We start from the raw sequence: 24,317 nt of genomic DNA, 5'->3' as shown, positions 1-24,317 counted from the left end.
TGTAATATGAGGTTGTCTTGATGAAAATACAGAGCCTGGTAACTTGTTAAAGTCTCAAGATGGCGGCACAACAAAGTGAAAAAATTTATATTTCATATTTGCATTTTAGCACTATTGAATATTTAGCTGAGGAATAAATATTTCCTTCTTGACAATTTGTTTGAAATTTTGTTAAAGTTTTAATGGTTTTCTCGAAAAGTTTTCTTTAATTGTCTTTAATTGTCTTTAATTGAATTAAAGAATAAAGAAAAAAAATTTTTCAAAAAAACCTTCTTTAATCCATCCCTGGTTTCAGCCTTTATTTCAAAATAAAACAAAGCTTTTCGTGTCGCAGGAAACTAGTTATTTTGCACGAGAATGGTATTTAGAAACTACAGTCAAGCTGTCGTAGAAAACTATAGGACATAGTAACACACACTCTGGCTTAGCTATTTCGCGTCTTTTCAGTCTTAAATGTGAAAAGTAATTTTCCGCCATCCGTTTTCCGCTTTAATTCATCACTTTTACGGCAGCGTGCACGTGTATCTATGACGTCATTAAAAGTGTAAGCAAAGTCAAAGTTCGGAAATAGAAAGCTTCTTACATTATGATGCAACAGTAAAAAGATATTGTGGCTCAGGAAAGGATTAGGAAACATTAAAAAGGATTCTTAGCCATTATCCAAATATGCTTAGAAAAAATACGCAAAACAATCCCATAAAATTATCGTAATGCTGGAGCCGGGCGTCGCGCTAAAAATGAGCTTAAGCGCTATAGAGATGTCCATTTACGGAGAATGTACTTAGGTTTGATGTTTACCTTTTCTTGCAACGCATTGACTTACTAAAGATTATCGACACATGATGTACACCATTTCCTGTGTAAAAAAGTCTATTTTCTTTTGCCAAGAACTATTTTAAACACGCTTATTTTATATCTTTGTATTTTGAAATAGCGTACCCATTGAAAGAAACAGTGAGAGGGCTCTTGTAGAAATTATTGAAGGTTTCTTCAACAGTGGAATTTATGTAATTTCATACCAAATAAGCTACGTGTCATCTAAAACCTTTGTACTTAGCCGTAATCTTTAATTACTTGAAGACAGCTATAGCAATCATTCATTTTTACCGTTTGTAATGTACATAGTTACAAACATAGAATAGGCATTAGACACATGTACTAAGCAAGACTATATTTATGATACTCCAATGAGGGATGATAATTGACAAGATATCTCACAATTCATCGTGAGGGAATTTTTCAAGTCGTTTTCCGTTATCATGTTGAAATTATCATTCAATGGCACATCGTTGATAATTACTTGCGTTTGGCAAATTTTTTTCCTTATCAAATTCTTCACAAATTTTTTTTACGCACAGAGCCGAGAAAATACCTGTACTGGTGTCAAATAACCGGGAAAAAAAAGCGAACCTATTAAGGTCGGTCATTAAACTGTTGTTTGACAGTTTATGAAAGATAAAATAAGATTATAGGAGAACTAAAGTCTGAAAACACAACAACGAAGGGCTTGATTATGTGGAGGTGAGCTGGACCGGATAGCGAATAGCCTCAGACAGTATATAAACTACATTATTACATGAACACATAATTACATGACAGCGCATTACAATATATATAAGTTAAGTGTGAATAATGTGGCCGAGAGTAGCTAAATGAGATGAATATTTTGAATTGTTTTCATGTTTTCATTGATTTGTGTTGTTATTATAAACACGCGATTTTTTGCGCGCCGTAATTTCCCCAGCCGGTTAGCCATATATCATGTCGATAAAAGCTTTCTCGTCCAGCGGGCTAGCAAGCCTTCTTATATAATCAGGCTTTAAGTGTTTTCACTTCGCCGCTATTTGCTTGCGTGCTGCTAATGCAAGACTGTGTACGACGAAGTTTAATATATTGTCCGAACTTTGACATTGTTAACATTTTCAATGACGTTATAGGCACTAAAAGTGGTGAATTAAAAAAAACATCAAAGGCAAATCAAATCTAAAGTTCGTTTTTTGCGTGTCCATTTAATTTAGTTCAATGGCGCGAAGAGACTTGCACAAGTGCACCTCTTTACGACTGTCCACGACGAGTATTTCTCAGAATGCTCACAAAATAGTATTCTGCAATAGACGTTTCATAATAGACATTCTAAAATCTATTACGTGCTGTTGACATAAGAGAGTAAGTTTGTTTATATTTCTTTAAGCACATTATGGCTAATGTTTCTTTTAATTTGCATCATACGAATTTTTGGAAAGTTATATGTTGTGGGAAATCATGCTGACGTGAGGTTTATATTAAATACAATAGATATAAACATCTTAACTATGGATATCATCACCGTTGTACTGTCTCAATTACCTCGATTATTACAAGTGATGGCATCATTAAGGGCTCTTTTCCCCTCATCGCAAAATGCTCTCGCTGCGAGCTTGCGAGTCTGTTAAATTAGTTGAACAAAAAAATTTGTTCAACTAATTTAACTATGCTACAATTCATTGTCAGCTCGCTGCGAGTAACTCGCAGGCACTCGAAGTGAGCTTGCGAGTACGTTTTGCGATGAGTGGAAAAGAGCCTTAAGTCAGTTAAAAGTTGAAATATGTCACAGCTGCATAGTTGATGCAGGAGTGCTCAGAAGTGTGCTCTGAAGAGTGCATCCTTTATATGGTCAAATATTTTTCTAACTTGGACGAGTCATTGCAATGCGTCACTGCAGTTTGCTTTCTTGGAAGAAGCCAATCACTAATCTTTTATAAGTTATAACATATTTGTGAAAGTGCAAAACTAGGGTATGTGACAACAGAAAATCTGTCTCATAGTAATACATTTAACAAGAATACATTGATTGCCTTGTGTTAAGGGATTTGAAAGAAACATCAGCTTTGGCTCTTAAATTTTAACAAAATTAAATGTTGAATCTGGCCATTTCATTGCTTCATATGATTTTGACAGGATTGTGGGATTAACTAATATGGCCAAGGGCATTTTCAGTCATTGAATATTTAATAAAATGTTTTTTTCTGCTTTACTTACAGGAACAAGTTTTATCAGCAGTTTCCTAATTTGTGGTAATTTGTCAGCTCAAAAGGTAAGTGATGCAGTGCATCTTTGTTTTTCTATGTTTATCTCAATTCATCCATTTCATTAGTTCCATCCTTAGTGTATGTATTCCTAAACTTCTAAAACTCAATTTTTCCCCTACCCTGTTTTAAAACTCAATCTTTGCTTTCCTTGAACCCAACCCTAATCTTATAGCTAGCCAGGGTGGATCCATTTCCTTATCTGACTTTGGCATTTTGAGTCATGAACTTGTGAGCCACTATAAAGGGTTGTTTGGGGACATGCGTACTACCAAAGATAGTATTTGGTACTACCCCAGATAGTATTTGAAATTTTGACTCTTGGCAGAGATATTGTCTGCATTTTGAAGGTTTTATTTAGAAAAATCTTGGCCGTACCTAGGCTCAATAAATGAATTCATGAACTTTTCCCAGTTTTCATTTTTATTGTGATTAATAATTCTCTTCTTTGGATATCTCTGGACAGAGAAAGCTTTATTTATGCTCTATCTTTGCATTGTTGCAACTAACAGAAAAAATTATGTTAAGTCTTCTGTTTTTTACTCAAGATGTTGTACACATTGTGACATTAAACAAACTAGAAGGTGATGCTTATACACCTTTTCGATGAAAGCAATGAATTCTGTGTTATACATGTACTTTATTAAAGTAAAAACTAGCATTACAACAAACCATATATTTAATTTTTGCTTCAGGACACAAACTTTATAGTACTTTTATAATTCTTATCATCAAAACACAGAAGTATTTGAATAACATGATAAAGATGCAACTTTAATAAAAAGTACTTATGCAATGCAATGCCATGTTAATTTCATAAATTTTACTGAATTATTGATTTATAGCTCTTCAATACATACAACACAATTTGCAAGCAAAGCAATGCAATATATATCCAAAAATATGCAGTGTCTGTTTTGGCAAAAACAAACAATCAATTGGAAATGTATTCTTCCTCTGGGACTCGTTGAGCACATTTCTTCTTATGAAGTATTATATACAAAGACACAATAATTTGTCTCCAACGTCCAAAATTCTACATCTTTTTGTGTCATCTTTATGATTTTATTTTATCTTGTATAATGCATTCATAATGATTCCACTGCTTTTTTTACCTCTTTGGAAACTGCAATATTATCAAAATGCTCAAATATATCTTTTATGTGAATAAGATGGCTTTTTGATGCATAAATGATTATATTAAGAAATGTTGTTTGTCATTTAATGGTCATGGTTAGGTAGTTGATTGAGTATTAAGTTTGTAAAAACAATTTAGAAACAAATAAGAATGTGAAAAATGGTTTTACTATTTCAAATTATTTTATTTTAACAACGGTAGATTTAATTTACATATTAATTGCATCTGTTTTCTCTCTTCTGCAGAGGTTTTTGAAGTAAACTGTCATTTCTGATCATTACAACGTTATCATCAACTAAACTGCTGACGTTGAAGTGCTTTATTTTTACTGGCAACTATGGGATGTTGCATTTGTTTTTGGGTTTGTTACTTAATTAAGCAGGGGAAGGGGGGCTAATAATATTCATATATGCGTATACTTCTGTATTGTTTTGTATTGAAATCAATCATTATTACAGATTGTACAATATTAATGTATAAACATAGCGCCTTTATTTATCAAGCTTTGGCTGCCCTTGTATTAAAGATACTTGTATCTTCTGAACCACAATCTTCTGTTTTGTTCGTTGATGCTCTATTGCATTATGTCTCTATTGAATACAGTACCTGGCATGCTTCATTTAATGTTTGCTGTTTGTTTTTATTCACATAATCAGTTGTACAAAGTTATATTCCTAGGCAATATTTTGTATTGGTCTCTGCCCAAAGATAAATCTATTTCAATTGGTGCACCCCAGTACAGATGATGTAATATGATGATCACAGTATTCGCAACTCTCATTTCTATTATGCTAATTGCCCATAACATAATACTTACAATAATTAGGCACTTTGAAATGCACGATGGTTGATATAATTTTCAAAGTCTACTATTCCTGCAGTAGGTAATACAGGTTGGTGATGGTGAATGAAAATTTCGCAGCAGCTGCCTAGCCATGTGGATTGGGCATGCCATGAAACTTCAAGCATGAGAGTAAAAAATTCTGAAGATTCCATTTCATAATATATTTCATAAAAGTATTGAAATGGCGTGTTTAACATGCAAGAAAACATTTTGTTTGAACATTATAGCTGAAATTTTAAAACATAGTAAATGTCAACCACCAATTTTCATCGTCTTGTTTATTAGCCTGCAATAAAAAAGGGCATATTAATTCCGATATTTGTTTAAAATATTTGATACAAAGGGTGGAGGAAAAATCACGAACAATTTGTGTAAATCTTAGTGGATTATGCGACTTATTGATCTGTTTATTATACACAGTTCATGGAAGACTGCGAATGTTCTCAAATCTTCTCTATCTTATCTACACTGTCGAGATTAGAGTGCACCCTCGCTGGTGCTCGTTTGATATGAATAATATCCATATTTCATGTGGATTGTTCCAAAAGCGAATGTTCTACGAAATTTGAGCACCATTGGTTGCACTTCCTTGATTTGGGTGAAGAATAATTGTTGCCTGCTGCGATTTTTTATGAGTATTTTTTGGCAATATTTTTCATTCCATAAACTCTAACTATATTTTCAATCTAAAATAAGTGTTGCCAAATGAAATTTAAAACTATAAAAGAAGGTACGGTGTGTACATGTGGGTAGCGTGGTGAATGTGTTGTCAAAAAATGAACATAATTCAAAAAGTAATACATATTTAAGTAATTTACAACAAACTTTAAATACTGCTTAAGTTTTCAAAAATGTGCTTCATGCTCACTGTTTGCTGTAGCACGCATCATACACTTGCCGAATGTCTACACTTTGCTTGTCACGTGAAAGGTCGCGTGCTCAATTCATAGAAACTCAGGTCCTTTGTCACTCGACCGATAAATCTAAACGCACATGACTTGTAATGATTTTACATTGAAGCGTCATTGGTATTTCTATTTTTGGAGAAACGGTAGTGTACTTTTGTCATTTTTTAAATAATATTTTAAAAATACTAAATTTCTGACGATTTTCGCACATTGGAAGGGAGTGTGAGTATATCATTGTGTACAATGTATTTTCTGCTCATTTCTGAAACGTATCATATAGCATGTCTGATTTTTAATGTCATTCAACATTATTTAAATCAGGGGCGGATCTATGGTATGTCAAATCAGTCACACGACTAATGTTTATAGTTCAGAAATTACTTATCAAATTTAACGATTAAAATTTTTTGCGATCATTGAATTTCTGATGTATAATCGTTTGAATTTCATTGTCAAAATTCTGTTTTACATCTGAAATCTTACGTAAATATCACGTTAGCAAACAGATCAGTGGATTTTAACGTATCTGGAATTATATTAACTGACCGATAAGCGTGGTGGCTCGACTGGTTCGACCGATAACGGAGTTCAAGAACGGCTAATTTAAGCCATTCAATAGCCAGATCAGTGGACGACTGGAATAATCTCGACGGATAAGCGGAGTGGCCGGAATGATAAGGGTGTCTAATTGCTCTCATGTGATTGGTTCGTTTGAGGTTTTATCTTACTGTGTGATTGGTTTGACCGATTTCGACTGATAGCCAACTGAGGTAACATTGTCATAACATACTGTCTGAATTAGTGTTGCCAAATCGTGAACACTGTTCACAGATTTGTGAACTTTTTGCTCTCTTCATGAACATTTCATGAATGTTAAAAGTTTGTAAACTTTTTTTGAACTTTTCTAAATATTACGTATTTCTGTATTTTCATCATTTTCATAAAGAATGTATAGATAAATCATAGTTCAATGAAAAGAAAATCTTCATAGCTCGACAGTTCTTTCAAAACAACGACGATTTTCAGATAATCCGATGTTTTTCGAATAATTCCGAGGGTTTTCGAAAATTTCCGAGGTTTTCCGATAATCTTCGAGTTAATCCGTTAACTTCCGATCTTAAGAATTAGATGTAATATGAACTTTTTGCAATTTTTGTGAACTTTGACGCAAGCGAGCATGAATATTTTAAAATTTCATCTGGCAACACTGATCTGAATTGAATGTTTGATCGTTTCATAGTAATTTGCAAAAGCATGATAGAAACTATAATCAGCGCCACCGCAGAAATTTGGGAAAATCTTTACAAATTCACATATTGACATGAATGCTGCTGTCCAGATTGCGATTTTTCAAGAGGGTGAAAATTTATGAAATTTATGAATGAATTGTAAATGTTCGGGCAAAGACGCGAGAGACATTTCAGTCATTGATGTTGAAAAGCAAGCCATCATTTTGTTAGAGATTTCTCAGCAGAAATTTACATCCAAAATCGTAAGTAAAGGATAACTGAATTGTATGCATGAATGTAAAATAGCAAAGTCAATTTATGCGAGTGTGTGATGCGATTTATGTCAATATGGCGTATGGTAAGCAGATTAATGCTTCTAAAATTGTTGTTGCCGAAGGACTTTTAGCTATGATTTCTTTAGTGCTTGGGGAATCTTGGCCGTTATGGCAGCGAAATCCTACATTGCAAATATATTTCAATGGAAAAATCTGTAGCCATAAGGTGTCATGGTATTATATACCTTATCATAAACAAATGTTTTGGGCTTTTCAGTTTATGATCATTGATTATTCAATCATTGGACAATTATACTACACATTGTTTAAGATTTGAGAAAACTATATTGATTACATGATAGACTGTTTACTATAACCTGTGATTTTGATTCTTCTGATCCATGAAGCTTTTTATTTTGACAATTTGACTGTGTTGTTGTCCCATGTCACATATTGTCCCCTTTTCTAACTGAACACCTCATGTAGAGATGTCAAGGTGTGTTGATCTACGGCTCATATTAGATTGTTTGCCATAAATTCCTAAGGGCTATTGATGTATGAAAAGCCTTTTCTATAAAGTAAAGATGTGTTCCTAGGTATGCAGATAAGCCTTGAAATTTGGCAAAACAGCGAAGTATTTTTCATGATCACTAGGTAATTTTTCTGATGATCATTATAATTTTTAAACTAAATTATTTTAGATTTACATTTTAACTAGTTTTGATTCTATGAAAAGATATTTATCATAACCAGTAAGCTTGACACATGAACCAATTTTAACATTCATGTAATTACATGATTAAAGACATGCTGGTTACATTCTGTTTTTTTTAGCAAGTACAATGCTACTGGTAATTGCTATATAGCACAACTTGCATGGACTTACAGAAGATAATAGTCTACTGAAAGGCTTCATAAACTTTAATGGCATTAAACTGTCCTTAATTGCAAAATTTCCTCTCTGATACTTATTGCTTATTCTTTGGCAGAAAAAAACTTTGAAGTTTTTCTCAAAAGGTTAATTTTCTGCCACTGTAAGTAGAAATGGGTTAAGGGTTCAATAAACTTGCATGGTTTGAAGTCTGAGCTTTTTTACATTCATGAACTGTCCCTTGTAGTACCTCACTTCTAACTTAAATCATTACATAGTGGTGTGAATGGGGGTTACTAAGGGGGGTCTATGCCTGACAATTTGGTAGAAATTTTTAAAGACTATCTCTGTTTTGAAATAGCATTGTTGTAAAGTAAATTTTATGCTCCTAAGCATGCTAATGAGCCTTAACATTTGGCAAAACATTCAAGTATTGTTCACTTTACAGTTTTTTTTGAAAAAAACAATGTCCACATAAAGCATTTTGTATTGCTCTAAAATGCTGAAAATGGCATTCCCAAGGCTTTGAAATTCAAAATTTCTCACTCTTCCTAGGCTACTCGTTGTATGAATTTTCCTGTAAAGTATTAATACACAAATGAATTGAGAAAAAGCAATTATGATTTGTGTTCTGTGGAGCACACTTCAAAATATTTTCCACTAGGCTACCTATGCTATAAGTAACAGAATTTAACATAAAAGCCCATCATGACACAATGACATCCAAAATGTCTTATCGAAATCAAAGCACCTCATGTCCCCTTTAAAATCATTCTTGATCCATCCCTGTCTTGAAGTGAATGCACTAAATTTATCCCCAGTTTTACATTTCACATTTTGTGTATTTGTTAAGGTGCAAAGAAAGATTGATTCCTTCTGTGTTCTAACTCAATCACTAAACTTGTAAGATACAGGGCCAGGACTCAAGTGGTAAGTTACCTTTTCTATTCTATGCATACTGTTAAGTCAAGTTAATCTTGCAATAGAATGGATGAAACATCACCCAGATTGTAAAAAATTGAATGCATGATTAGGCACCATACCACTATCATACATAAGTCTACATACGTAAAATATGCTGGCATTGGCTTGATTTGTGAGCAACAAAATTTTATTCATGACCATGGTATCAGGGTGTCTGTACAGAGAACATGTTCATTTGAAATGTGGTTGTCCATCTATTATAGGAAAAACACCTACACTTTTAGCTTCTTGCTTTAAATTTAATGATGTTTGAATGCCATGTATTTACAGGCATCATGGTGAAAGCTATTACATAATTTATTTGTTTCGTGTGTTCATCCTTAAAATGGACATTAATGCCACAGAATATTTACATACAGGTCATTTCTAGTGATTTTTGTGATTTGCATTTGTCAAGGGCAATTTTCTTTGCTGAGTGTCAATGAATCATGTACAGTGTTAACATAAAAGTCACTCAAAGTTAAATTAAGATAATTGAATGTAACTATAGCAGAAGATAGCCAGTATTAACCAGTCAACCAACAATCAAACAAACCATGACTTTCCATTTAAACTGTGACCAAAGGTAGGGGATGGGTGGCTATGGAGGTTGCAGCCTCCAAAATGATTAAGATGGAGGTGCCAAGACCCCCCTCCCATTATTCAATTATTCATTGTTACAAAGAGCTTTTCAATGTTTTTTTTTCTTAAATAAGTTCCTGTTCGATAATGGAAAACAATTGACTTATAAATGGCCTCTCATACTTTCTGTCTCTCTCACACATAATGACCTAATGAAGCTGAAACTTTGCTTAATAGTCTGAATGCCAAGCACCTGCTACGACGTTTCTTGTTATTTGCTACACCGCTCTATACAAAACGTCTTCTGCTGTCACTGACTGTGACAGTAAAAGCTCTTATTGTTGGTACAACAGCGTTAAGAAAGTGGAAAAAGCAAAAAAAATCAAGGCATTTAAACATATTTTAAAATCCTGATCACGTAAGGTGCATTTGCCCAAACGTCTTTTTTATTTTTCAATAAACTGCAGGTGGTTTTCTCTTTTCTTCGGTATTTAAAGAAACGTGGTGTTTGTGTTTATTTTTTGGTATGCTAGTTACGTGTTTTAAACTTTTTTTCTTTGAAAACAGATTTTGACTTTGTTAACGATGCCTGGAATCAAGATCCGTGATGAAGATCAAGAAAAAATCCCAGCGAAGTATATTTGTACTTACTGTCATCACCTTCTCATAAATCCAATGCAGACCTCGTGTGGACATTTGTTTTGTAAATCTTGTATGGACATTATTCTTGGGTAACGTCATTTTTTAAGTAATAAATCATCCATAAAAAGTTATAGTAGTTGTCATACATGATCTTTCAATAGACCATGATTATGCATCCCAATATCGTATCACATTTCCCAAAGTATTCCTGCGTATCATTTTGTTCAATTAAGTCGGGAGTTTTAGCAAGAGTACGACTACGACTACGAGTACGAAAGTTGACCGTGTAAGGGAATGGCACGAGGAAGGTTGTTGTCGTTATCGCTTCGTCTAAATTTTGCTTTAGTTGTAAACAACAGAACGAGCCTTTTTATTGTGTAAAACACCGACGTTTGCGAATCAGCTACGGCTCTATTTGTCATTAATGATATCAACGAATCGGTAATACTGGTTTTGCGAGAATATAGGACTCTTTAGACTGAAAAATCTTCACTATTTTAAGTTTTAAGTACGATATTTTTGTACTATTTTATTGTTTGTTTACCTTTCACTTTCCGTACGAAATACATGAAAGTTTTGCAGGTCATATTTTCCTTTTTAATGTACATCTGCGCTCAAAAAGGGTTCTAAATTAAAGCCTGGATGCTCGAAAATAGTACTGTAAACTAATTTCTTACAGAATGAAGAAATATACCTACTTTCTTTTTATAAAAAGACATCGTAGTCGCGACTACAAATTTTTTACAAAACATCGTACTCAGATTGATGACGGCTACGTGTTTTTGTTGTCGCAACAATGTTTTCGCGCCAAAATGACGTAAATCGTGCTCGTAGTCGTACTCGTAGGCTCTGCTAAAGCTTCCTATTAGATCTCTCGATACGACTTCGGTTAAAAACTGTTGCGTAGGAGACTAGGGAGAGCTCATCATACTCATATTTTTACAATCCTAAATAACAGCTGCTTTCCTAGGAACGTAATTTATCAGAACATTCATGTACAAATACTGACCACCACCACCCCTATTTAATTGTCGAACTGGTTACGCCATCCACTCTTCGAAATTGATCATTCTTGTTAGTAGTTTTTGTTTTTTTCAATCTGTAGAAATCCTGATCCAAAATGTCCTGAAAATAACGAAAATTTGACCAAGGAAAACGTAGGTGAAAATATTGCAAAGATTTGACAGAAAATTCAATTACAGTCTTGTTGCTATCTATCATTAGCGCAGCCATCCCGCAAGTTTAGTCCTGCTTTGTAAATTTTAGTACATAATATTTTCCATATTACAGGGTTGTCAGTTAATGAGCAAAGAAAAATTAGCATAGCACGACTAAATAAGCATGTTGGCTTAACAACTATAATTATAATTACTCTTTGAGTTCTAAAAAAATAATACATCGATTTACGTATATTATCGTGTCTTGTGACATAGAAAATCTTTTTTGCAACTTGGGTTAACAAAGCTACGTGCAAACGTTCTCAATATGTTGACTCAACATGCGCTAAACATTGTTTTGTGTTTGATGAGTGATGCTAAACGATGTGTGCAAACGCTCTCAACATGTTGAGTCTTCAAATGATATCGCGTAGGATCATGAGATAAAATACTCCACCATTAGCGTATATACAGGTACATAAACGGTTCAGTGACCAGGTAAATAACAACAATATAAGCTGCACAGGTAGTGTGCATGCTTTCGCTCACCATGTTGAGTGTGCTGTTTTAAAAACCAGAAGTTTCATTGCGCTATAAACAAAGTTGAAGTGCGGTTTGGTGACCATGGAACAAAACAAATGTTGAGTGATGTTGAGTGGAAATTTTGAGCAAGTTCAAACTTCACTCAACAACGCTTAGCACCGCTTAATAGCTACTACTCAACTCTCCTAAACACGGTGTTGAACATGTTGAGCTCGTTGTTGAGTCTACATGTTAAGAGCCTTTGCAATTAGCGTTAGTGCGTCAGTGAATTCTACTTCAAAAAAGTTTGCCAACAGTTCTTATAAGAAATTTACGTTACTGTTTCATTTAACGTCTAGTGCAAACTTGCATTTGAGTGAAGTGAAGTGACTCTGTCTTTTGCTACATTTAATCTTGTTTCATAAAAGATCAATTTTCATGGATCCCTCTAGGTTTTCCCGGATGCTTTCACGAAGCGTGAATTAAAAAGGATTCAATTACACTGTCCATCTGAAGCGTGTAAATGGTTTGGTACACACGAAGAATTGGAGGTGAGTTGGGCAGAGAAATTTATCAAAAAAGTGTGGCATTTTCACTTATAACGTTTTTTTCTTAGGGTCATTCTCAAGTTTGTGAGCATGCGCTCATCAGCTGTATACATAAACAATGTAACATTCAGTTACCTCGCTCTCTCCTTGACGAACATTTGAAGAATGAATGTGAATATCGAAATGTAATATGTGAATATTGTGGTAAAGATGTCCCGTATGCTTCACTTAAGGTGCGTGCATGAATCACAGGAACACAGCAAGTTGAGATAAATATTTTGTGTCGTAATAAATATCTCTTTATTGTCTTTGTTATTGCTTAGCAATCACTATCAATTTCTTTTGACCGCCTTTTTAGAAAGGAGACCAAACTTCATCCATTAAATTGTCGTTGCTTTGTATTTCCTTTTAACATGTAGGATCACAAAGAAAATGTATGTGGATATTATCCCGTGATTTGTAAATATTGCAATCAAATAATACCGAAGAAAGATACTGAACACCATGAAAAGACGACTTGTAATGAAGTGCCGACAAAATGTGAATTTCAAGCCATTGGATGCAGTTATGACAAAGTAAGAATGTTTGGACTACTTTATAATTTCATGTTAGCAACGAGATAACGTTTATTCAATGCAAGTTCAAAAAGAGGAATCAGAGGTGTTGCATAATGAGTTGGTTGAAAAATTTGTAGAAAAACCCAGGAGGCTAGCTTTTCTTTATAAATTGATGTTCTTATAATGCACGGTACTTCATTGAGAACATTAAGCATTACTTTAAAGAATAAAGCCGTCCCTGTCTACCTGCCCCAATTTAAACAAGTGTAAACTAAGAAGTGGAATGCTAAGAACAATCTCTCCCTATGCATTTTAGGAAGTGTCGTTTACTATGTTATTTTTTGTACTAATCCAAATTTCTTCTGTTTATTCAGGGGCAGTGATGAGTTTGATTCATTGTGCTTTAGGGGACAATTGTCTCCTGCGTAACTTTTCACTCAGCCGACTTTAGTACCTCTTTAACTAGTTGAAGTTTTGACAATTGCCACATTAAGAATGCAGCTAATAAAAACATGTTTTTATAACGTATTGTACAAGAAATATTTCGCCCTGCAAATCGCAGGAAATGTTGTTTCCAAGGCTATGGATTTCAAAATTTTCAAATTCGGCGCGACACGGGTAGGCGGGAGTTAATATTTTTCCTGGCTACGCCACTGTTCACCAGGCCATTCAAACACTTGACAAATTTCCATAAAGGCATCGACCAATCAGAGCACGCGTTTGAAATTTGTTATTTTGTTATGACTATTGCCAAAATTTAGAACTTCAAAACAAAGATAAGCACCACCGTTACCAATATTTTGAGTATAGAAATGAAATTATGGTAACGTCCAGTTATAAGCAGCTGCACAACTTATTTATTTGTTATCAAACAGGTTTGACCTGTCAGAAAGTTGATTTATATAGGTTCTCTGTTTGAAAACGGGGCATGTTTGTTCATTCTTAATAATTTAATGATTTCAGTGCTAGAGGGAACAAAATTTGTTCTTCATCATATTTAGATTAAAGTAACCGAAAATAGTTGCAAGTAACGCTATTTTGTGGCAAATAATGCTTTGCCATTATCTTTTTCTTTTTTTCACAGACTTTAAAACGAAAGGAGATCCGACAACATACGAAAGACAATCTAATTGATCACGTGAGCGCCTTGTTACGATATGTTATGGCATTTGTTACACAGTTAAGTAACTATATACCGCGTCCAGAGTTTACCACTGCTATTCAAAACCTGGGCGACCGAATCACTGCTGTTCGTGCGAATCTTTCAGACAAATTTTTGATGTTAGTTGGAAAACTTACAGGCTTAGAAAGGAGAATTGAGAGTCTAGAGGGTCGTTATGGGAGCAATAATAATAACACTCAATTGTCTGTAGATGGTTCCTCGATGCGTGAAAGGATTGAAACCCTCGAGCGGCAAGCAAGAGATAATTCATTCATTATGGTACAGTTTTACGAGCGTTTCGACCATATTGACGAATCATTTGCGCGAATTCAAGGCATGGCTGACCAAGTCCCTACTTTTTTTGTCAATCTCTTTGAAAAAGTGGAAATTTTGGAGCGTGAAGTGAGAGCTAATACATCTACTATACAATGGACTAGCGAGCGTTTGGACGAGGTAGACGAGTTACGTGTGCAAAACCCGGTTATGGGAGCCCAAAATGAGGCGCGCGAACTTTGATGAAATCATGCAAAGCAATTATTGCTATTTTTAGTAATTACTTGCCAATTATTATTATTTTTATAAATGATTTTTATTCTATTCAGTTTCATACTTTAGTAATTTTGAAGAATGTTCATTGCATTGTAAATGCAATTTAACATGCAGCTTTGATATAGCAAGATCATAAAATGATGTCCATTTATTTGTAATTTATATTACTGTAAGTTTTATCTGAAAACTCCATACATAAATAAAGAGTCTGTGAAGAGCTACCGTTTCTATGTTCTGTAAGTACAATTAAATAAATAAAAAAGAAATTTGCTAATTAAATGTAGCGTAAGGGAGCCACGTCCACCAGTTCCACATTTGTTATTTTGAAAAATTTTAGATTTTATTGACTCATGATAACCACAATTATAAATCTGACCCATAAGTACGCTGAACTAGCTAATCGCAATGCGAGGGTCCTGTGATTGGAAGGGAAATAGAAAAACTAGAACAGTGTGGACTCCTTAAAGAAATCCTTCCAATCCTTAATGCCGAGAAAAAACCCTCTTAATTAGTTGCTCGGCATAAGACTTGATTAGAAAATTAAGAATTAGAAATTAGAAACTTTCGTACCAATTTGTTAAACTCAGTAAAACATTTTTTTACGTTTAAAAATAAAAGAGCTTTTGACACAGATAAGTTGCTCCATTAGAGTTAAAGGGAAAAGTTCATAGGATACTGATATTGATTGGAACCATCATTTTGTATTGACTCAAACTGAAGATGATCATGTGATACCTCCTCATGCAAAAAAAGGATATATTTACAGACTTTAATAAAACGATTTTATTAAAGTCTGTATTCGATATAAAAGCCCACAGTTTTAGCTGGACTTACTATATACATATAATAAAGCTAAGGACATCACTGTTTTAGTGTTGGAGATTTCAAATTGACATTTTTTGGAGGGTGGAGTTTTCGAAGATGCTTGAATACCACTAAAACATCCCCTACCGTGGCATTATCTAGAAAGAGCTTGTCTTGCATCAAATACACCTTTAACAAACCTAGCAACGAGTGGATGTGTAACAAACGAGATGCCACTTGGTAGCATTAAGATAGTACACAAGGCGCTCCTTGCAGTATTAATACCGCTGTAGGATAAACCTTCATGGTAAAATTTTGTAACAAAATTAGTGCCCTCTTCTACAGAGGACGCGACAGGATCGATATTGTTTGCACTGCAATATTGTCGCCTACGGTTAAGGTATGTAGAATATTGTTCTTGGTACCGGTCCACCAGGCCTTTTGGATATTTTAGAAGCTCCCTAGAGAAATACCTTTATCAGAGAGGAGTTTCTCAATAAATGGCAAAGTAGTAACTCCAGTTTTGTAAAACAACTGGATGTGCTATTAGCATCTGCATTAAAGCTGCCCCCCAAATTGTGTTGGCCAATTAGGGACTAAGACTAGTCCTGTGCTTTTCTCTTGTACTATTGTTTGTAACACTTGCGAAATTATGCTAAAAGGCGGGAACCCATAAAATGTATAATTGGCTCACGATATCGTAAAGGCGTTGACAGCTATAGCATACAGGTCATGTTGGTATAAAGCATAGGGTTTCACTTGATTATTCAACCTTGACGCAAACAAATCAATGTTCGGAGTTACGTTTAGTTTTTGAATGGTACACGTGAACAGAGTCTTGTTCAACTGCCATTTTGTTTCTCTGCATGATATTCGAGATTCTCGATCCGCAGTGACAATTTGTAATCCTGGAATGTGCGTTGCTGTCAACCAAATATCATACGAAGTGCAGCATGTCCAGACTTTGAATGTCAAGTTGTGAACTGATATTGAGTGGCATGTGCCCTATTGGTTAATGCAAGCTACAGCGGTAGTATCATCAATTATTAGTTTAACATGATGACCTTTTAGTTCTAGAGAAAATGACTCAAGGGCAAACAATACCTCAAGAATTTTCAAATAATTTAAACGGCTGGAAGCCTCCAAGGGCATCCAGTTACCTCAAGCACATAAACCATTTATGGAGCAGCACCACCTTGTCAACGAGGCATCTGTTTTTAGGCAAATGCTAGAATCATTGTGCTTATAAAGTGCCAGTGAGTAGTGCGTAATAATGACTGTCACTATCTTAAATCATGTATGGCCTCTGAAGACAGGCTCATTGTCCCGTCAAATTTACCGCGGTTTAACTTAAGGGCATCGATTTTATCTATACCAGCCAGCAATAATGCAACTGGAGACCTAAAGGTAGAGTGCCCAAAACCCGTATAACATAGCTCATTTTTGGGTGAGACGCTTGTAGCAGCTCATGAAAAATGCGTTGAGTTCTCCCTGTCTAAGTTGTTGAGAAGATCAAACAAAGAAAAAATGGCATCTATATACTTTACCCAGCAATCTATGATGACAATGACATGTTACCTTAAATCTGGAACCCTCTCGCTTGCCTGGAGCATATTTTAAAAATTCGGCGATTTGCTCTTTAACGTTGGCCTGGCTGCATCCTTTATGCCCTTTAAGGCAGGCTTCTAGCAAGTGAAACGAAACAGAAAAGACATACTTTATATAAATTGCATAGATAAAACACTAAATCATTTTCGTAAGATGACTGATAAACAACAAGTCATTATAGTGACATATGCAAAACAGTTTAATGTATTAGCTTTAAAAACTTGCAACAATATTCTTTATGACAAGGAGCAACATAAATGGCTGTTTTTCCAATTCATGAACGAGAAAAATGAGACACAACATGGTACTGCTGAAGCAACCATTATCGTCTATATGTGCTTACTTGTTATAACTTTGCAGAGGGCAAGGTGCTGAAATGGTCGCTTTGACTTTTTGCCTTTTAAACTATATTGGGACCATAGATTATTTGTTCCCAGCTTTGTCATAATTCTTCTAACACTGTTTGCACTGGTGTTTGCGACAGTGCTACCAAAAACTGCAGCTGGTAAAGAAAGTAAAAAATAAATTATATGGAAAAGTTCAATTTACACATACATAAATATACATTTTGATCTCGAATTGTAAAATAAAACCATCCAAAGTGAATGGTGAGAGCTTTTAGAAAGAATAGTTTCTTCGTTAAAATTTTTCAGCACAAATAAAACGACACAATCCTAAGAGCCGTTTGAAGTATCGTAACGTATATAAATCAATAACAAAACGACAATGCTCTCACGAAAAACGCAATGCTAGATTCATATAGTTTAATCAGATAATCTGACCCCCTAACGTCACGAAAATCGTCATTAAAATTACGTTTCATACTTTGACAAACGTGCATGTTTTCAAGCTTCAAACACAAATGGTAGAAAAAAGTCAATATTATTTTACGTAATTGCAAATGAAACAATCGTTTTCACGTTTCCAAACCAATAAAGGTGAAGAGCTATGCCTTCCTTTGTCACATTTTTTTACGTAACACTTGAAAGAGTCATGCATAAAAAATAGGCAGTGCCAATAAATATTACTAAATACGTATGGGTGGTTAACTTTCCAAAACTTACCAACTTTCTTCTGGACTCTTCTTCATCAAGACTAGAGGATAGGTCCTCAAGTTCTTCAACCAAATCTAAGGGATTAGGTACAACATCTTCAAAAAATTTCGTGCTCGTCTACACCTTTCTTAGCCCTTAACAGAGCACGCAATATTGACAACGCTTCTTCTTTTTTATCAATTAATGTTTCCAGTTTGGTGAGAACTGAACTTTGGATGCCTACAAGATAGATAAGAAAATAATAGAATAACTTATGTATAACCTACGTAATATCTTAAAAATATAAACCTTACAACTTGCTGAAAAGAAAATTCAAATAAAACTCGCATCAAATCGTGGTGAACACAACTGCAATTTTAACTATAACTAACATTTTTTCAACTAATTACAATATTTTAAAGGACCAACGCCTAAAGCACCTGTAGAACATACATAAGCCCTATAATGCAACGATGGACGTAGAAAAACAGTAAATGTACAATACGAATGTTAAAGTTATTTAAAAAGAATCAATCAAAATAATTTCAACATTTTAGTCGACATATTATATGAAAGCTGCTGATTAGTCAGTTCTGATCACAGAAAACTTACCACTACGCTGAGATGGTGTCCTACTAGTAGATGGGGAAGTTATTGCATGATCCTTTGTGTTTAGGATTTCTGGTGCTAGTTCACCGTCATATAAATCTAGATCAACATTATATTAGGATGAAAAGAGAAATTTTATACATGCATGTTTCTGTCAAAAAATTGTCCACTTGTAAAAGGATTATAATAACGCATATACCTTTTTCTGCAAGGGAGATCAGTTCGCTGTACACAGGCAAATCTAAAAAGCAAAATCACTCATTAGATTTAAATGCAACGTAGCAATATGTGAAAAACTGCACTCCTGTTTCTACTAACAGCCTCTACATGGGCAACAGACAATTTAGCAGCGCGATTTCCCCTCATCCAAGCCATAATCAATTTATGCATAACACCCAGACACAGTTGATGCATAACACCCAGACACAGTTGATGCATAACACCCAGACACAGTTGATGCATAACACCCAGACACAGTTGATGCATGTAGTCAATTGGAAATTGCTTTACTATATCAACAGGCAAGTGACAGAAAGGGCTAACAAAGCGACGATGTTCTTCTTGTATCTGCTTTCTTAAAGAAATATTAGTGCGCAATTCCATATTATTATTTTGAGAGAAAATCACTTGACCAAGCCACTTCCCTTTTTGTGTACACTTGTCACAACCAAAATAATCAGAATAAAGTTTTGTACCTTTAACAAGGGCTGTTGCAGGAGCATCACAAACAATGCCCCTTACTGTAACAGTCAGAACCTTTTCCCCATCTCTGACTCCCCTTTCTAGAATACCCTTCAAATTTTCTATAAACTCATCCAAAAACTCCAAGTCTTTTGGCTTAGAGTCACCACATGTTACAACAATAGGAAACACTAAAACAGGTTTGATATTCAAAATGGCACACAACACTGGCCATACATTTTTTGCAGAAATCTTCTAAACAAAGGAAGCCTCAAGACGATTAATGTTTTTAACTGTTTCACAAGGATGCTTGTGAAAGTGCTTTAACAATTGTTCACCAAAAGAAAAATATACGTAATCCATGCCAGATTTTTTCTGAATGGAAATACATCTTGATGTATGCAACTAAGTGCAAGCACAACTAGGCAAATTTTGATGACCATTATCCTTATTAAGAGCAAGCAAACCATCAACAAAATTTTGCTTAATTGAGTACTCATTCACCCAATCAACTAACCCATCTTGAAAAGAAACATTTAAACTATCATCTTCAAAATCAGAAGAATCAGAAAAATGCCTTTCCCCAATGTCTGCATTCACATGGACCAAAGAATGAGCTTTTCCATGGCAAAAGGAAACATCTAAAGAATCAACTTCACCAGAAACAGCATGGTCATTTTCCCCAATATCACAATCATTAAGACCAACTTGCAAAGAGAAAGAACTTTGTTTAGGACTGGTAACGGTTCTAGCTAATTTTTGTAAAGGTTATGAATGTTCACGGTCATTATCAAAAACATTATTCAACAGATCACTACAGCTTGAACCTCTATTAGTGAAAGTCCAGTTTTTTCTGTTTTGCGCCTGGTCACATTTCATTATGATATGAACTAAAATAAATAATAAAATGTAACTTTCACTCTATTTTCGATTGATTTACACATATCCTAATGTTACAACCCATTCCCCCTAAGTGCTGGTGATCACAACATTTAGCAAAATGTTTTGATAAAAAAAATGATGAATCTCATTCACAGGTCATGGTAACTTATATGTCTCCTCAACCATTTGTAACATATTCTCTTCTTTACATGCATGTATCATACCTAATTTATACATAACCCTAAAATTTTAAGTATAACATTATAGTTTACTTGCTAACAACAGCAAATGGAAAATGTTCTAAGCAACTAAATAAAAATAATTTAACTTACATTGCAAGCTTACTAAAGAAATAGGCGAAGTTAATAAACCAATCTAAGAGATAAAAAATTGGGTTGTAAACTACATATTGTCTTGAATGCAATAATTGGACATACGATACTTACTAGTATTATAAAGCAACCATGCATTGTTATGAATAAACATTCAATTACCTCTTTGTAAATTTAAATCACTGTTTAAAAACTGCTGTGATTTGCAATAGAAAGTACAACTATTTTAAGGTTTAAGGCTACGTGATTCTTAATCAAAAACATTTTGTAAATCACATAATCACATAACCCCATGTTAAAAACTATTAAACATCACCGCTTATCAGTCAGTCAGTTAATATAATTCCAGATATGCTAAAACGTGATATTTACGTAAGATTTTAGATATAAAACAGAATTTTGACAATGAAATTCATACGATTATACATCGAGAATTCAATGATCACAAAAAATTGTAATCATTAAATTTGATAAATAATTTTTGAACTATAAACATCAGTCGCGTGACTGATTTGACATACCCTAGATCCGCCCCTGCATGTTATGACAATAACAACCATACGTACTGATGAATACCATATCCAAATGCTGTAACAAGGTGTAGTGATAATATTATCTTTATAAAATAAAAATAGAAATTAAAACTAAGAATAAACTAAGCTTAGTAAATTTGTTTGTTCCTACACCAATATACCTGGACTCATAAAGTCAAGGCAAAAGTAACATACGACAATCTCTAGATTATAAAGAATGATAAAATAAAGGTACTCACCACAATTTTAAGCATTGAAACATATTCTAGATCATAACTGCCTCTAAACTTGGAAAGCGAGCTGTGAATTATCTTGCCTTGGCCACTATGAGGCAAATTCGATTCTTGCACGAGCGATCTTCAAATGAACACGAACGCCGATATTTTACAGGTATCGAAATAATTTTGATGCCAAATTGATTTAAATAACTTTAATTATCCATGACAGATATTTGAGATAAGTAAAACGTTGCCAAATATCTTAAATATTCGAAAATCCTTGTTTGTAAACGTTATCCGACATACATTTTTATAGTAGTTTGTATCTCTAGTGGGTAACCGGAAGTGCACTTTGCATATATAATTAGGCTTCACATTTAAAAACAAAAGCTCAAAATAACTCGCGATTTTCCTGCCAAGCAAGAAACCCGATGTTGTGTTCATCGCAGAAACATAACTTACATGATACTTGTAATCTTGAGATATCTGAGTATAACATTGTTTATAAAAGCAGAGCTTTTGGACCACATGGAGGTGTTGTATATGTCTACATATAAAAAAATTTATTCAGTTTACAGTTCTTGACTACTTTAGTTCGACCACGTTCGAGGTTTTTTGGGTTAAAATTATGCCAATCAACTAGTTATAAACTAATTAGTTAATTCAATTACAGCAATGGATATTTTTATATTCTTGGTGTGAAGTCGTTTGAATTGTGCTTTTAATAAACTTAACTTATGCCATCTTACGGATAAATTCTGACTACCAGGAACAGCTTGAAATATACCTAAATGATACAACAAACATCGGACATGATCTTAACAAATCTTTATAGTTTCTACAATAAGAATTCTATATCAGCTTTCCTTCATTTAATTGATCAGAATATTATGTATTGTTATCTTATCAAGGCGTGAGATTTACTTTTCACAACATTTAAGCCCACGAACACCTATTTTGTTTTATTCAACTTAAACAATCAAATGAAACAAAGGTTCCACAATCTGATATTGTGAATTTTCATGTGTAAGATCAACTCTTAACTATGGAGCTAAGGTTTTCTTTAACAAACTCCCAAAATACCAAGGAAACGGTAATAATACTCAAACATGTTAATTAAAACAATAAAAATCATTAAGCCGTATCTTTGCTTTACATAACAATAAACTTTTAATGTTTTAAATTCAGTTGCACAAGATAATTTGTCACGTATCAACTCAAAGGACGCAACCATTTGACGCTTAACTTTTGAGAACGTTAAGTGATTTGAAAGATCGAATGTTCAAAGTTTTGAGCCTACAACTAGTAAAAGGTTTGTAAGACTAAAGATAAAGAATTATTGTGTGTGTTAACAAATCAAACCAAGTTACAAATAAAAACATATTAACTGCTTACCAAAAAAATCACTGCCATTCATCTAGAATATGGCGTGTTTATCTTGATGTGTTTAATTATAATTTAATTTATGTTTGTAAAAAGTAGTGTTTGCCTTTTAGCAACGTTATTATTTTGGAAATGTAGCTTTTTTAAATGTTTATCAATAAACCATTTATACTAAAGATTTCAACAAGCACAATTTAGACGTTCATGACATATATATGTGCAATGATATTGTGTTATTCAACAGGCAAGAGTACCACTAGTATAAAAATAAAAGTGACATATTGGGCTGTAGTTTTTTACCAATCGCTCCCAAAGTACCTTGAAAATGGTATAATGTAATATAATTTACACTTCTCATTTCTATTGATGAATTCAACTTAAATTCAAACTTATAAAGAAAAACAACAAAAGTCATAAGGCGTATCTTTGCTTTTACATAGCAATTATCTTTAAATGTTTTAAATTCAGTTGCACAAGATAATTTGCCACGTATCAACTCAAAGGACGAAGCCATTTGACGCTTAACTTATCAGAACGCCAAGAAATCTGAAATATCGAATGTTCAAAGCTTCAACCGTCGACCAGTAAAAGGTTTGTAAGACAAAACACAAAGAATTATTGTGTGTGTTAAGGATGTATAAATGAGATCTTAAAAAAAAATTGCTCGTCATATTTAATTGATAAACTTTTGATAAATATTGGTCACACCCAAGTACTATAAAATATACATCATAGATACCCGTAGCAATTTGCAATCCTGTAATTGTACACAAATCAAACCAAGTTACAAATAAAAACATATTAACTGCTTACCAAAAAAATCACTGCCATTCACCTAAAATATGGCGTGTTTATCTTGATGTGTTTAATTATAATTTCATTTATGTTTGTAAAAAGTAGTGTTTGCCTTTTACCAACGTTATTATTTTGGAAATGTAGCTTTTTTAAATGTTTATCAATAAACCATTTATACTAAAGATTTCAATAAGCACAATTTAGACGTTCATGACGTATGATTGTGCAATGATATTGTGTTATTCAACAGGCAAGAGTACCACTAGTATAAAAATAAAAGTGACATATCGAGCTGTAGTTTCTTACCAATCGCTCCCAAAGTACCTTGAAAATGGTATAATGTAATATAATTTACACTTCTCATTTCTCACTTCTCACTGATGAATTCGATCCAACTTAAATTCAAACTTATAAAGAAAAAAAATA

General features: G+C 33.8%; 1 protein-coding gene across 5 annotated transcripts in view; it reads left to right on the top strand.

Annotated features, from left to right (window-relative positions):
- LOC124449678 (TNF receptor-associated factor 6-like) overlaps nt 1-15,305 on the top strand; it is a 66,720-nt gene extending 51,415 nt beyond the window's left edge. The window contains exons 1-8 of one of the 5 annotated variants that reach the window (XM_047000636.1): nt 6,066-6,098; nt 9,184-9,260; nt 10,443-10,606; nt 11,623-11,674; nt 12,649-12,747; nt 12,813-12,977; nt 13,164-13,319; nt 14,386-15,305. In XM_047000636.1, the coding sequence (XP_046856592.1) occupies nt 10,461-10,606; nt 11,623-11,674; nt 12,649-12,747; nt 12,813-12,977; nt 13,164-13,319; nt 14,386-14,979 (1,212 nt within the window). In that variant the 5' untranslated portion in view covers nt 6,066-6,098; nt 9,184-9,260; nt 10,443-10,460 and the 3' untranslated portion in view covers nt 14,980-15,305. Of the gene's footprint in view, nt 1-6,065; nt 6,099-7,340; nt 7,448-7,517; nt 7,543-8,091; nt 8,114-9,183; nt 9,261-10,442; nt 10,607-11,622; nt 11,675-12,648; nt 12,748-12,812; nt 12,978-13,163; nt 13,320-14,385 lie in introns of those variants that run through there. The other 4 variants (XM_047000635.1, XM_047000637.1, XM_047000638.1 and 1 more) reach the window with 4 other exon arrangements.
- Nucleotides 15,306-24,317: the final 9,012 nt, after the last annotated feature.

This window comes from Xenia sp. Carnegie-2017, unplaced genomic scaffold (genome assembly GCF_021976095.1).
Source record: "Xenia sp. Carnegie-2017 unplaced genomic scaffold, XeniaSp_v1 HiC_scaffold_23, whole genome shotgun sequence".
Lineage (NCBI taxonomy): Eukaryota > Metazoa > Cnidaria > Anthozoa > Malacalcyonacea > Xeniidae > Xenia > Xenia sp. Carnegie-2017.
The sequence above is the reverse complement of the archived record's forward strand: the minus strand, read 5'-3'. Positions and strand labels throughout refer to the sequence as shown.